The 16,856-nt window shown below is 34.5% G+C and overlaps 1 protein-coding gene across 7 annotated transcripts in view; it reads left to right on the top strand.

The window, feature by feature from the left end:
* The window catches only part of LOC132922631 (broad-complex core protein isoforms 1/2/3/4/5-like), a 77,742-nt gene that overhangs the window by 40,540 nt on the left and 20,346 nt on the right, over positions 1-16,856 (top strand). For 4 of the 7 annotated variants that reach the window (XM_060986246.1, XM_060986247.1, XM_060986242.1 and 1 more), the window contains exons 2-4: positions 13,010-13,227; positions 13,570-13,761; positions 14,199-14,357. In XM_060986246.1, coding sequence (XP_060842229.1) covers positions 13,042-13,227; positions 13,570-13,761; positions 14,199-14,357 — 537 coding nt within the window. In that variant the 5' untranslated portion in view covers positions 13,010-13,041. Of the gene's footprint in view, positions 1-2,174; positions 2,300-10,826; positions 11,387-13,009; positions 13,228-13,569; positions 13,762-14,198; positions 14,358-16,856 lie in introns of those variants that run through there. The other 3 variants (XM_060986244.1, XM_060986243.1, XM_060986245.1) reach the window with 2 other exon arrangements.

Here is a 16,856-nt window from a genome sequence, read left to right on the forward strand (position 1 = left end):
ATATATGTATAACGTCTAAGTATAAATTACAAAAATATAATTTTGACTCAAAATGAATATTATTTGTTCTCGTCGATTTTTGCCACAACCATAAAGCGTGTTGTTTGCTTTCGTTCTGTAAAACAGTCATCCCAGAGCGTAAAACTAAAACGTATTACCCTTAAAATCACATGTTTTATATAGATATACACCATACACGCTTTACTCCACCCGCTCCTCGTCCTCGTCTTCCTACACTACCACTAATAATAATATATAGGTATGAGAGGATTTATATCTCGTATCGAGTTACGCATCGTTTGCATATAATATGTCCTTAACGATTTTGTCAGTCCAGCAGGGACTTGGGTTCATCCGGAAAATGGCGATACTCATACTTATGCGTATGTATAGTAATGTATATATATATTTGTACATAGTAACAGCCTTTTCCCGGGGGAGTTCCTTAAAAACAACCGACGAAATTAAACTACCCCGCCACCGTAAAAGGCGGTGTGAACGTCTCTCGGTAGGAATTTTAAATCATCATCGGTCTTGGTATAGATATATGTACTTCGTGATAATATTGTTCCATCTATACCAGCAGTATATTATATATATAATTTCCGCAAGACTTCAAGAGTATTGTGTATGCAAAAAACATCAACGTCAAACCTTCCGTGATATATATATATATATATATATATGTGAATATGTGATGTGCTGTATACTTATATATTACTATCAGTGTGAAGTCTGTTATGGCTTTTTATTTGGTTCACGACTTATTCAACCAAGAATTTTCAATATACCTTATAATATACCTAATATTATTTTTCAATTAAATGTACACCTTTAACCATTTTATTCGTTTAGATCTCAAATCTTCTAAAAATGATTCATATTTTTTGGAGATCGTTATTTTTTTATTGTCAATTATCGACTGAACGATCTCAACAAATCTTAACAACAGTAGTAATATTACAAATTATTATGATATACCAATTACCAGGTATACAATAGATAAATTGCGTCGAGATCCTATGTTCGGAGACCGGACTCGGCCTAATATTTTAAAATTATTAAAACACCGAATTTAACGCCTTACAACATAGGCTTCCATATACGTATACTTCAAGCTACAAGGGCTCGTTGAAAATTCAATTTTCTGATAATAATTATTGTAGACACGTGTATATTATGTAATGCATATAATATAAGTGTCGACGACTCTTCAGTTTTTCGACATCAGCATTTTCGCATCGTATTAGTAGCATTTTTTCAATGGCCAGCTGACTACATTATATTGTTTTATATATAGAATAATATAGTCAAAAATTATATAATTTATTCTATTCTACGTACTTATTTATAATGGATTATTATGTATCTCATCGATATTATCATATTATATTATTATTATATTACTCGCATAAGTGAAATTCAGTTATGTATGTATGATGTATATTATTATATATACATTTTCGCACTTTGTAGTATGGTGGATTCATTACAACGGCCGTACAGGAGGTAACAGTTTTTTTTTTTTTTAGAAAACCAGAGTGATTTAAGTGTGATTATTATATGACTTTTTAACTCAAGGTACGTAAATCTATATGTATCTTCGGTTTTTTTTTAGAATTTTATACGACTGTCAACTATACAGGAAAATTCTGAAATTGCTTCATCAAAATACCAATTTGAATTTTTTACTTTATAATCAATTTAATATTATTTTCAATGTTTATGATATATATCATACTGTATAAAAATGTCTGAGATTTTTGATTCGCTCAGAAAAAAATAAAAAACATTCGTAAACAAACAATAAGTACATTCCGTCACCACCATAACTACACATATCCCGATGGTAGATATCAAGCAAGTTATGCATACCTGCAAGAGTTGTGTATGAAATCTGAAGCTTTGATACGGTCACATTACATCTCAACTGTACACAGCGTGTGCATGTTGATCCACATTAGAGTGCATCGAAGTTAAATTGATAAGACCTTGATAGTTTTGTTTATTTCAGCGAGTGTAGGTTCGAATACCACATTGTACAGCGTATTCTTATCATTTGATTCTCTGTGAATTTTCTAACACCTCCTCCTCACACACACGCACACATTAATTCATAGTATAATTTATTTACCCATTAGAGACAGGGGTTTAATAAACTTGTCCTGATTCAGGTATAGAACTATAGAAGAATAATCAAATTTAAAGCGCCGACGTCTCAATATATTATCATTCATATCAAATCAACCCACGAAGTTCTGTGATGTTCTAAATTCAATGTCGCCAAATTTCCGCACTGGTGAATATATTTTTTATATCAAGTCTAACCTGTGCAAAGGTCGTATGGGCAGTAATATAGTTTCAATAAATCGTATATTACCAGACATCGTTTGGGCCACTGAGGATCTTTGTAATAAGGTATATTGATTATTATTCTATAGACGCGGGTCGGTCACGAGTGGTAGATTGTGGGCGGTTTGTCACCGTCGTCGTCGATTGCAGTGTATATGTATATATATACAGCACTTGTTGCTGTGTGGTGTTGGTGTTTATAATAATAATTAGCAGACCGCGAATCTTGATGACGCCTAAGTCGATTAGACGTGGGCACGCGAGCGTATGATGTATACTATACCAGGTACAGATAAAGAGTGTAATTATATTATACTCGTATACATCGAACTGGACTGGACCGTAAATAATTTATAACTTTATAAGATATGATATAGTGATGTATATTATAGACAGTTGCCTACGTACAATATATTGTGATTTTCGATTTTATAAACGCAATAGAAGAGTTTATAGGTTTGAAGATTTTTTTTTAATATTAATTATAATAATATAAAATATCTGTAAGTTAAAAAAATGAACTATTATTATGTTTTTCCGAGTGACACGTGTTATTAAAACAAAGTAGATACAGGTAAATAAATTGTATCACCTGCACAACCTCTACAAAATCGTATATAGGGATATTTTTTTATAAATTAATACGCTTGTGGATTTACCTTACGTATGCATTTAGTACAGCCTGATTTGTCCGATTAAGTTAATAACATATTTAGAAAATATCTTATGCAATGTCAACTGCACGGTTCGTATATACTATATAATATAATTACACAAAAAATGTTCAACTTATAAAAATAATAAAAATAAACATAAATACATATAATCCCTTTTTTGTGTTGTGTACAAAATACAGTCTCATCCTAATCTGTAAACATGCCTACTACAAATTATTTCAGTTAGATGCACTAACTTAATTTTTTCATAACTCATTTTATAATGTTTTGTTAATAAATATTTAAATCATTTGTCCTTGTTTAACTTCTTGACTGACTTCAAATAAATAACAGCATATAATTTTTGGCTATCGAAATAAGAAGATAAAAATAATTTTATTTAAGAGGATATCAGCACACTGATTATTTTCTTTCTACAGACTCACGCGCAAGTGCACAATACAGACAACTTGTGTTCAGGAGAACCGATCTTTTATTGATAGCTTTTAATTTTAATATTAAAGTGAATCAACTAAACTTTCCCAAGTTAAAGGTAAAAATGTATTTAAATGATCCAGGACATATCAACTAGATAAATTTATGAACATTAATTTTCACTCAGAACTCTCAAAACAGTATTTTAACATTATCATATTATTCACACTAAAATCTAAATTTAAATTAAATTTTTGGGGTTAATACAATAAAAAATTTAGTTTAAATCAATATTATTTTAGTTGTTCCTTTTATGAATAGTTGTATAATGTTATAAGTTATAACAACATTATTTAAATGCTGTTATGATCACATATATATTTTAGTTTTTCCAACCACTAAAAATAACCTACCAAACTTTATTGAAAGTTGAATGATTGAACACCCTTTTCCAATGATTTTTCTTACTAAAAAAAAGACATGCTTAATTAACTATATTCAATCGATGTTTAATATCTGTAGCAAATAGATAATATTATTACTTTCAAGTTTGATTTAATAAATCAATTCACACTTACATTAAAACTTATTTAAACAACACAAGATAAGTTTTGCTGTACCAAAATTGTATTTGTTGCGCGTGGGTCAAAGATAGTAAATCTCTTTAATGAAATTACATTTTTTTTACCTTTTTTAAATTTCTTTTATAAATTTCTTTATTTTATGAGCTAAAAATATCTGCGTGTTATCTTAATCTTTTCATATAATAACAGTCATTATACCTATATATACACATTGTCAGTTGATGATCCATTTTACACAACGTTATGTTTATACAAGGCTATAATAACCTGTACCTAAGTGTACAGGTAGTCGATTTTAATTAATAAAATATATTATTATTTAAGACATAATACCGAAGTCGTGGGAATCTATTGTCGTTTGTTTTTTGACGTGAATTTATATATTATTTTAACGTTAATAATATTTCACGGTGAATAGTAAAATTAATTATAATAGTTTAAATTTACAATCAGACGAGAAATAATTCGTACCTATGTACAATTATTACATAGTTATTAGTTTTAAAAATGTTATGATTTTATGATTTATTGTTGTTTTTTACATTTCTAGACATTTTGTTACAGTTCAGACTGTTATTTATTCATATATGAATTAATATTATAATTTTATAATAATCATTTGTTAAATATTCATTTCACTTTATAATTTTTCCATTTACCTAAAATGAAGATTTTAATATTCATTCTACATTTATATTAATTTTTTGAAATTATTATTTTAATATTGCAGCATTGTGATTTTAGATAATCCCTATTTTTAATAATAATTTTCCAATCCTAGACATAAAACATTTTATTTATTTTATATTATATTCTTAAATGCAGTCTAATATTAAAATACATACGCATCCACATTCTAGATAATATTTCCTGAGTATGTCGACACACGGGTACGTTAGTTTAAAAATGTTTTCTTACTTAATATTATTATTGTAGGTATACCTATGGAAATTATAAAATTATTATAAACGTTATTAATCTACACAAATTAAGTTTTTATTCATTAACATAGAAATTGTGTAAATATACAATTATAAAAAAAAGTAATTAACTAGATTTTCATAAAACTTATTACTTAATATAACACCGAATTATGTATTTAATATTTTATTTTTAAGGAATGTTAAAAGCATATATGTACTAAAACAAAATATAACTATAACAAATACCATGGAAGAAATTTTCCAATTCTTAAGCGCAAAACCAAAAAATAAAAAATTGAGTAAAAAAAAACAAAAAAACAATTTTAATAATTATATTATTTTATAATTTTTGATTTTTAGTCGTGGTACGTCTGTTTATATATTAATGTATAATTAAATAGAACCAACTGATTTGATTGAGAAACATTTATAAATGTAAATGACGTGGCAAGTAGGTATTTACGGTGTCTGCGGTATCATAATGTGTGTCGTAAAACAGCGATGATTGCTGAGTGATGTGTTATATGCGTATTTAAGCGACACGATAGCTGGTGTAAATGGGATAGAGATTTTCCCCGGGGAATTTCACCCTTTTCGCTTTTTTTTTTACCGGACACCTTAAAGATGCCCGCGGGGGTGTTTCCCTGGTTAACGCAAACAAATCTTGACCTGTTGTACCAATATCTGTCGACTGCAGACGCTTCTCAATTTCCCGAATGCATCCCCAGTGTTATTATTTCTTCGTCAATACTTATTTTTATTATTATTCTTTACATTTTACTTTTTTCATATTTCTCTCAAAAGTTCTAATCTCTTACGATCCTAATTTCACTACAATAAACAGATAATGAATAATTGATGAGTGATGCCAACGAAAATAATTCAAGTACCTAATTATTATTACATATATATCATGTTATTAATTGTTATGGTTATGTGTTGTCTTTGTTTTTGCGCGTGTCGTATGCGACGTTGCGCGCAAAAACGTTTAACAACTAAACATCTTCTCTGGTTACGTGTACGGTGATGTTGAAAATATTAAATTGGTAGACGACAATAACGATGAAAATAACTATGTCTATTATAGTACTATATGAATAGTGTAGATAAATTAAAATATTTAATATACTTTGTACGTACGCCCGAACAACGAAAACGTTCCGATACATGATTTTTGCCATAGCCGTCGTCAAATATTTTATGCGTTTTTCGAATTATGTTCGAGGTTCTACGATTCACATCCGCATAGAAAAAAAAATCATAATAATAATAATAATAATGGATCCGTACAAACTACAAACTCGCGCGAGACTAGTATGGAAATTGTAACGCCAATCGGGCGGCACATGTCGCACCGAGAATATTATTATAATAATATTTTATGTTCGTCTATATTTGCGTAGAGCGTGTACGAATACTACCTATATATAATATATATATATATATATATATATATATATAATATTATATTATAGTCGTGTTGTTCGCCATTATTCATAGTGAATGCTATTTAAACGCGAATAGATCGTATATACGTACATAGAGGTGCTGCTAATAAAAATCAGCGCTGACCTGTTTTTTTATTTATTTATTTTTACATTATTTTTTCTGCAACTCTCTAAACTTGTGAATTTCTAGTTTTAACTCTACGTCATATGGACAATCTAATTTGTATGTGTGTTTACGTATATTATTATAATGTGCACAATCGGTGGTGTATAACTTTTAACATAACAAACGTTTAAGACTAACCGCCACTACGCGTTGTTATTCGAACAAGTGATGATGCTGTGGTATATTATATTACTGTTATATTATAATGTTGTTACACTGTGCATTTTGGGTTAGCCGTTAAACATACACGCGGGCGTGTATGTGTGTGTGAAATGGAGTTAATATACATTGTAATATTGTATTATGTATTGTGCCATTGTAGAGAACCAATCGTATTGCACGTAATCAAGTCGAAACGATGGACGTAAACAAAAACAACAAAAATACGCAAAGAATAAAATGACGTGATATAATATCCGTCTTCCGTTAATTAAAAAAAAAATACCCTCCCATCATTTTTGAGTGTTGATCGCTTACGTTTATGGCATTATATTATTTTGTTTTTGCTCGGATAAACAAGCCACCTCGAGCGTTACCCGCTCACACGTAATCATTTCGGACAGGTCAAAAGTCGCGTCGAAATTTTCACGGAGGCCAGTCGTGCTCGCTCCTTTTATACTTTCGTGTTTTGGGATCAGATTCCGTTAGTTTTTATTAATAATTTTGAAAACCTGAATTACTGCGTAAAAACGTTATAAATGATACGATATACATACCTATTCGTTAGCCTTGTCCGCGTGTAATATAAACGCTAATGGTATATTATATACTTCTCAATCTCGTAGTATAAGGACCTATATGTATAGTATATAGTTATGTATTAATTTTAATGTATCACAATGTAAAAATTCTATATTTAATAGTATTCTTTTAATAGTTTTTTTAAACATTTTTTAAACACTTTTTAAAATCCATGTTTCTCAAAATTTGTTTTCGTGTTGAATACATAAATAAAAAATAATATCTTGATAAATTCTCTACATTATCATTGTTTTTTTGTATACTAAGAAATATTTTTAATTTAAAATTATCATTGACTTTGCCTAGGCATTGTAATTTTAGGTAGTAGGTACTGTAGTCATTTTAAGATATCATAGTTTTATAAAATATTAAATTGATTTTTATTTACGTAAATTAAAAATGTCAGTTTTGTAGAAAAACTTAAATAATAATTGTTAAATAGATAAAATATACTATTTAAACATTTTTTAGTGATCTGTTGATTATAAATATTTACTTACATATTTTAATTTAATAGGTTATTAATAACACAATGTAACAAAAAATAATCAAAAATGTGTTACTGCGTAATAATAAGTTTTGATACAATAAAGAACAAAAATGAAAATTTATTTATCTGCGTTTTACAACGAGTCACACAACGCCGAACGTTTTTCTTTAATTATTGATTTTTCCACACCCTCCTATACAATTTTGTAACGTAAAAACCGGAAGAACTGATTTTGAATATTTATTACGTCGCTGTATTCTTTTTGACGGATTCACTCAATTGGAGTTTTGTTTTTTAATCAAAAGTAAGAATTTTAATTTAAAATGCGGAAACAAATTTAAACGTAGGTACCTATACATATATATATATTTATATATATGCATAAAGTTATAAAGTTTGTTCGTAATTAAATAAATACCGACTACGGGATACTAAGAGGATGGGTACCGAATTATTTTGAACAAATATTAATTCTTCCTGTTTCGATTTATGTAGTTTAAAAAGAAAAATTAATAATAATACTACAACAACAACGAGGTTCCGGCGCCGCGCACACTAATCGTCTTTCAATAGGTTACCTATATAGTATTAACGCGCGTGACACACATTTTAGATCAAAATGTCAGATCACGATTTTGTCTGTTTAGTATTATATCATAATACCATTATTAGTCACAGTCTTTCTATGTACATTGTACGTGAATTTATCGTCCAACAGTTGTAATAACTATATCACAATATCAGTATCCAATATTTTAGTATAGGTGACACTGTAAACTAGCTAGTTTACTAGTAATTACTAGTAATCGTCTTCTATAGAACATCGTGTACTTTTATTCATAATAAAGCGTTTAAGTCATATGCACTTTTTGTGTACATATACCAACGTATATTTATGTATACAAACCAAGTGCAACGCTTGCGGTAAGTTTTTACTTTCATTTTCGCTGAGAGGGTCAGGTGTTGGAGCGGTGCTGCGCCGCGAGGATATTCTTTGCCATTGCCGTCGCCGCCTAAACCTACGTCAGTTGCCGTTTTATGTTGACCGCTTTTAACGGGTCATTAAAATTTGCAAAATTTAAACGCCTAATGATTCATGCGACGTTTTTAAATCGCTCTTTAATCAGGCGACGAAACGCTGGTGAGTTTTGTGCAGCCGTGCATGCCACGTGCAGAAGTGGCCGTGACGATACAACATTATGCACAATTTTATCGCACCAAGTCTGCGCCAATTACAATTTATTTAATATTATAAAACATTTGACCGCTTAAAAAGACATCCCACCGTATTGTTGCACGTTTTAATTTTAGTCGTTTCCGCGTTCATATTACTTACTATATATTATTAGACATTGTTTACATTTCGAGATCTTCGGCGATGGACTCGCCGAGAGTAATAGCTGGTAAATGTGGAATACACGATACGATACAAATTTTATGTGTTTATTGTTTATATATTATATATGCACACAAACGAATAGTCGCCGCAGCAATGCTGTGGCGTAACGCCAGTGTACATGCGCACGCCTACCTGCTGAGACCTTTATAATATATACGCGTAAATATATGTGTTTTATAACAATACGAGACGTGGCGATAAATCATCGTACGGGCGGCGGTTACCGATCAAGGATTTACGGAATAATATTTTAAGCGTCCGCCGCGTCGCGGGAGAAGAGAGAAAAACGGCAACATAAAAGGCTTTCTACTCGCCGCCACACCACCGCCTCCGTATTTATATATATATATATATACCTGCCACGCCGTCGACTACTACGACGACGACGACGACGACGACGACGACGATGAGGCCTGGGCCGCTCGCGCTGCATATATAGGCCGGAGCGCTGCCGATTCGGCGTCGGTGGTGGCGGTTTTTCTAGAGAAAATCTGGGTAGGTTTACATTTTTTTACAGCCTCCCTCTCCGGTCCGCCACCACCGCCACCGCCACCGCCGACTCTTTTCTCATCCGCCACCGTTATATACCACTCGCTCTGATCACGGCGCGCGTGGGCCCTCAGCTTCCGACCCGCGTTCGGTATTGATTCGGCGCTCATAAATTACATTTGCCTAGTAAAATGAGAGAACGACACCGCCGCCGCCACCGCTCTGTCATTGGTCGTGTGTAGGAAGCGGGGTGAGACGGTGGTGTGAGCGCGGTGGCGACGACGACGAAGAAGGAAGCGGTGGCAGTGGCGTATATATGTAGGCCCGGCGGACGGGAACGAACCGTATTCCTCCGCCGCCGCCTGTACACAGTACAAACACACACACACACACACAAACATATAAATTATATACGCGAGCGGGCGAAAACGAGCGGTGGCGTATATATACGCGCGCGGTGCGTGTGCGAAGGGGACGAAAAACGCCGAAGTGCTCGATACCCCGGGGGTAGTAAGGTGCGCGGATGAACGAGTGAGCGGCGGTTAGGTGGGTGGCGTGAGCGGGGTGTGATGAGGGGGTGTGGGTGCGGGGAGGTCGGAGGGATTCCCGGGGATCCTGTGCGAGTGGGGACCAAAACGGAATGAAAGTTGAATAACAATGTTCACTATTTATAGTAGTGTGTTAAAACGAATTAAATTTTTTAGCGGCGGCACATGCGCGGCGGCCTAAGCGGGGTGGTAGCAGGGGCGGCGGCGGCACGGGGGGCGGCCGCTTTCGCGTATAGGGCGCGCGGACGAATTTAATGATTTTTTTCTCTTTTGCTTTTATCCCCCCACGCCCGCCGCTGTACACTCTCTCACTCGAGCGCGCGCCGCGCTCCCACTCCATTGTCGCTCCGTCGCCGGCGCGCTCTGCTCCCTTATCAAGGGGTTGCCGCCTACTCCCCCGCGTCCGAGCCTCGGGGTGGGTGATGCGGAGTGCGGGCGCGGTGCGAATTCCGGTTACAAACGCCCGCCGCGGCGCGCGGAGTGCCGGGCCGTGGCGGCGGGGCGGGTGGGCGGACCAGGCCGGGTAGGCCGGGTGGGTGGGGGACCCACTCTCTCTCATTAAACTGTACGAATATGCAATTTTACTTTCTCGGTTTTTACCCCCTAGTAGTTTATTGCTAGTCATGTTTTTGAGTTGTCTATAGTTCCGCCGCGCGGGCTCTCGTCAACCGCATCATCTCCGTCGCAACCGCCGCGGGCACGCACGCGATTCGCACGCACTACCATATATTACACACTACTCGCGACATCGACGATCACCATCATAATTATCACCAACAACAATTATTATTATTGTTATATTATTATTATTATTATTATTATTATTTTACACGAAAAAAATAAAAAAATTACACGCGACAATCACGAAGTTACACGCACGCGTAATTAATACATACATACTAATTTTGTAAATTAATTAATTAATTAACTAATTACTGTTGATGGAAAAAAATTAATTAACTAAATTATCGTACGTGATTATTTTTACCCTCCCCGTAAATTCACAGTGCACCATTAAAATACTATATAGTATACCTAATAATTACGATATCCACACATAATCGCATACATGTCGTATATTCTCCGCATGCCTGCGGCGGCCGTGTACCGGTCACCGATGACGAGATCTCATTCGACTACCGGACAATAATATAGGTAAGTCATCTCGGTAGCACGAAAACACACAATACGTATGCTGCAGTGATATACATTGAGTATTATATAATATTTTTTTTCTTTTTATATTATACGATGTTAAAAATATCGTTTATCTATAGTAAAAAATTAGAAATTTAACGGATAATGAAATATTTAATTAATCATAATAATTATAATATTATTATATTACGATGATCGAAGTAATATTATAACATAAACAATCATAGTCGTAGTCGTCATCGCCGACGTCGTAATAGTAGCGTAGTATAGTACACGCGTGTGCGCTATATATTATAATGTTGTTACGAAGACGTACCTAATGTTATATTGTATACGACGATTGGCGGCAAAAGTCGCGTGTTTATCAGCGCACTTATCGCTTACCGACGTGAATTTCGTCGCCGTCTTCGGAGTCGTAGCCGTCGCGGTCGTGTAGTGGTCGTCGGGCGAGAGCGCGGCGTGCGGCGTCAGCGGTGGCACGCGTGTACACGCCGCGTGTGTGTGGCCGAACACCGGCCGCCGGTTGTATGAATGGGCGCCCCTGTCCTGTGCCGCCGCCACCGCCTCCCCACCCGTGCGTGCAACGTGTATACACTCACACGCGTTCGCTCGCGCACCCGCCCGCTCGTCCACTCTCGCGGACCACACGGTATCGCCGCCTGCCCACCTGTTCGCGGTGCGGCGTGCGTATTACGGTCGGAGACGGACGAAACGCGCGCGAAAAGAGGGTGAACCCCCTCCCCCCCAACGAACGGCCTCGTGACCGCCAACGCTCCTCCACGCGCGCGAGACGGTGACGGCCGTCTCGGAGATGACCCACCCCCTTCCCCTCGGCCGCACGCCGACGCGCCACTCTGCTGGCATGCGTGTTTCGCGTATTTCTTTTGGAAACGCGCGCGTGTTGTTTACCTGACGTCGCCGTCGACGGGCTTATTATTATTGTTGTTGTTTTTGTTATTATTGTTATCACCGCATTTCGCTCCAAACCGACGAGTAGGAAAATACGCGGGAAAATATTTCCCTCCGCCGTCCTGCGTTGTAGTTGTCTTTCGTCTTTTGGCGCCCACCGAAAAATATTACCGAAAGAATAATAATAATACTAAATTATGTTTTAATTCTTATTAGCTTGCGTATAACTGCAACCGAAGCCCAAATTTCGACGGACATGTCGATTTTTAAATCGTCGTCACCACTATTATAATAATAGTAGTTTATACCTACCTACCTATTTACAAATGATATTATGAATTTCTATTATTTTTGGCAGCGATTATTTTATTAAAAACCAATTATTATACGTTGGCTAGGGTTTTTTTTTTAGTTTTCCTTTTTGCCCGCCGTCTACGTCTATTAATCGCTACGATTATACACATAATAATACACGGTGGATATGCCATATAGTTATATATTATTTGAGGAACACGTATAATATTTATATTTATTTTATATTATATGCATATAATATAATCCCTACTAGATTTATATTTTGTTAATGAGTTTTTGCATACACACTTACGGTGAAAAAATGTCGTGTTTAATATAACATGATAATGTGTTTATTCTCAATATAACTATCTAACGCCGTCACGATTTTTACGTTTGTTTTGAACATGAAAATAGGCGGGACAGTGTCGACCGAAGCCCACCGCGTGATGGGCGACTTGCAGCATTTCTGTCTGCGCTGGAACAACTACCAGAACAGCATCACCACAGCGTTCGAAAATCTGAGGGACGACGAGGACTTCATCGACGTGACGCTGGCATGTGACGGTAAGAGCCTAAAGGCTCACCGGGTAGTGCTGTCTGCGTGCAGCCCATATTTCCGGGAACTGTTGAAAGTGAGTCTATTTTATAATATCCACACCAGGGTTTACCGATTATTATTTTTGGAGGGCCTTTTTAGAATATTAGGAAGCTTTTGTGGGCCGTAAAAATTTAATGTCTGTATCAACATATTTATTTAAAAAAAATAAAATTAAAACAATTTTCATTTATTTTGACATAAAAAAAAAAAATAAAAGTTAATTTCTTGTTTACGGATTAGATAAAATTTGTTTGCGTGCCGTAGTTTTTTGACTTTTAACTATAATATAAATATTATACCACCAACGCTAATATAATGCGACCATGGGGTACGGCTGCAGTCGATGATTTTCGTTTGTTCTTTTTTTTTTGCGCAGAGTACGCCGTGCAAACACCCCGTGATCGTGTTGCAAGATGTCGTGTTCGACGACTTGCAAGCACTGGTTGAGTTCATCTACCATGGGGAGGTAAACGTTCACCAGAGGAACCTAAGCTCGTTCCTAAAGACCGCTGAAGTACTGAGGGTAAGCGGACTCACACAACCGTCCGATTCCACTACCGCCAATGACGTGAGTATATATAACTATATATTACGTGTATTATATCATGATATTATAAATTACGATCGAGTATTAGCAATATTACCCATGTATACAAATTATAATTTTTATATTCATATTTTCTGGGACGTATTTTATAATTATTGCATTCCTGAGCCAATTTATTGTTTACTTGTGACACGACTATGATGTACGTACGTCGTAAGATGTCACAACAATTGTATTTACAGGGTTGTGTTTTCCGAGCATAAAAAAAAATTTCTCGACGTTTTTAAATACTGATTTTTCCGGCATTTGGATCGTAGCTCGCCTCTATGTTTATATCGATTATTAATACAATTTAACACAATACTAAATATTCATTTTTAATAATAAACGTCGTTTGTAATATTTGATAGTATTATATTATAATATTAATATATATCCATGTGTCCGTTTGTTTTCAGCATTCTGCGAGGCAGTCTTCCGAGACACCGCCCGCGGAAAATTCGTTCCTGCAGTCGTTCGCTGCACAAGCGTCCGAAGGCAGAGTGTCGCCACATGTCAGACAGAGGAAAGGTATTCCGCAACAATCGCCATCGTCTATACCTTCGCCACCGTCAAAGGTAAGTCCAATTCCATATTCACATTTTTAACATGATTTTATAGAAGGTTAAAGTGGTTTTTCCTATTAGGTTTATTATTTTCTTATACCATAACACATTAACACTATATTATTACAACAAAGGGGGTGTCTATCACATGGTTTTGTTGTCCTTTCTCTCTTTGTATACGCCTTACCAGCCTCTTTCTTGAATTTATCCAATTACATTTTACAATACTTTCCATCGTGTATAAGAATCAATACTTTGCGATTACCGTAAAATATTTACATAATATTTATTGACTTATCTTATCGGGTTTTTTTATGAAATACGAAAACCACAGGTTAAATCTTTTTTATGCCAAGGACCAATAATTCGTACAAATCCCCGTTTATAATATTTTGAGAACTCCAGATCAGCTAAGATTTTCTGGTATCAAATTATGATAATTAAATTTACATTAAACGCCACATACTTTAACATTATTGGTGACGTCTGACTTCCAAATGAAACTTAGCAACAAACATGCGCATATATGCATGTTTTATGTAATATGGTATCGCGCAGTGATATATATATATATAACATACGTATAGGTGCGTACAATAAGTGCGTTTTGACGAATATTTCATTATTCTTATATGTCACTATAATATAATAAAATCAATAATGACTCATTATATGGTCTCCTGATAGGTGCAACTTGTTTTTTCATTCATAATAATAATTGTTGTGGATGTGTTGGCGTTATATATTGTTATTGTTCTTGTCGGTACTGCCAAGACAATTATAATAAGACGTGCAGAAAACTAACATCATCATCGTAATACGCCGCATTGCGAGTATTGCATATTTTGCTAAATTTCTAGAATACGATATATATTATATTGTCATTGACGAAATGCATTTTCCGCGTAGCTAACAGGTGTATATGTTCGTATAGGTATAGTATATTAAAAAACAAACAATGAAACGTGTATATCTTTTCGCTCGGGGTTTTTTCTTACTCGTAGGTTTGTTATGAATAAATAATGCATCGGCCATGACCCTGCAGTATAAATAGGTGTTAGGATCTACAATATAACTTAAACTTAATAATATATACATAAAGCACGCATACACATAAATGTATATATAGCATATACGACTTATAACAGAAACTTCTACACACTGCAGAGGCTAAAGTCAACAGTTTTTATTTATTAAAAAATATTCTCAGGTTCTAAAATTATATTCCTTTGATGATGACATTTTTTCTGATAAACCTATAGCTATAATATGAGTATACGAAAATATACCAACACGCGTTTTTTGTTTAAATGCGATTCGACACACACTTTATTTACTTGTCCCAGTAATCCAGTAATATTTTTCTTTACTGTGATTATAAATTATAATCACGATATAAATCATATTATCTATAGGAAATTTTACGGTACATGATTGTGAATTCGTACATAAATGAATTCCCGACGTAATACGACATATTATAAATTACGATCTATAGAGGATAATATATATACGGTAGGTACTTACTACTTACATATAATAGTTTTATTAATAATAATACACTGTATGATTACATTGGTAAAACTTATCAAAATTTTTTTAGCCCATATTAATATTTAATATGCATACGAGACTGCGAGTCTCCCTCCACCTTGCCTATAAAAGTGCCCAATTTCAAAGAAATAAATGTCCAATACCTCTGTACATGATAGGACATTAGGCATAAAGCGTATATTATGCTGTTTTTTTTTTTAAAAAATTGTGTTATATTTGTTGTTAAACTTTTCTCTTTCTCTCTAATTAAATATGCATACCTATATGGAATGATTTATATTCTATCTTTATCTTCCCTCTCCCCGGATCTCTCATTCTCTTCTCACTCTATCTCTTTCTCTGCTATTAGTCCGTTTCTTTATATAGTTATTTATCTTAAATTGACTATCGCAAACACTTTAGCAACAGTGTTAATATTGGCGCCATAGCTCGTTGTAATTTAAGTGAAACGTTCATATTACGAAGCCGAAGATAAAATGGGTAACTAAATAAAAAAAATTATAGAATTAGTAGAATTACACAAATGTGTTTATGATTATAAAAAATATTTTGTCAAATGGAAGTTCGTTGCACAGAAGTGTCACTATGTTTATTGTTTTTTTCTATACAATTAGGGTATAAATGGTTTAACATAATAAAATGCGGCGTTCGTGTCCGGTGGTGAATAAAGGGCTATCTTTTTATTATTTACGTGTTTAAATTATATATATGCAGTTATATTAACGCATTTAAGAAAGTTATTTCGTTGCAGTCGGTTAACGGTTTCAAAGGGTCGTCGTTGGAACACGACTATGTATTAATATATTACGACCAGGGCCATAGTGAAAAAAGAACTGTGATGCGGAAAGAGTATGAGAAGTCATTAAATAGCGTATTATCGACCACCCAGTGATATTTGTATTCGAATTTAAACATTGCTTCAATACCGCGTACGATGCGTTAAAATCAACCCCGCGC

Source organism: Rhopalosiphum padi, chromosome 2 (genome assembly GCF_020882245.1).
Source record: "Rhopalosiphum padi isolate XX-2018 chromosome 2, ASM2088224v1, whole genome shotgun sequence".
In the NCBI taxonomy this organism is placed as follows: domain Eukaryota; kingdom Metazoa; phylum Arthropoda; class Insecta; order Hemiptera; family Aphididae; genus Rhopalosiphum; species Rhopalosiphum padi.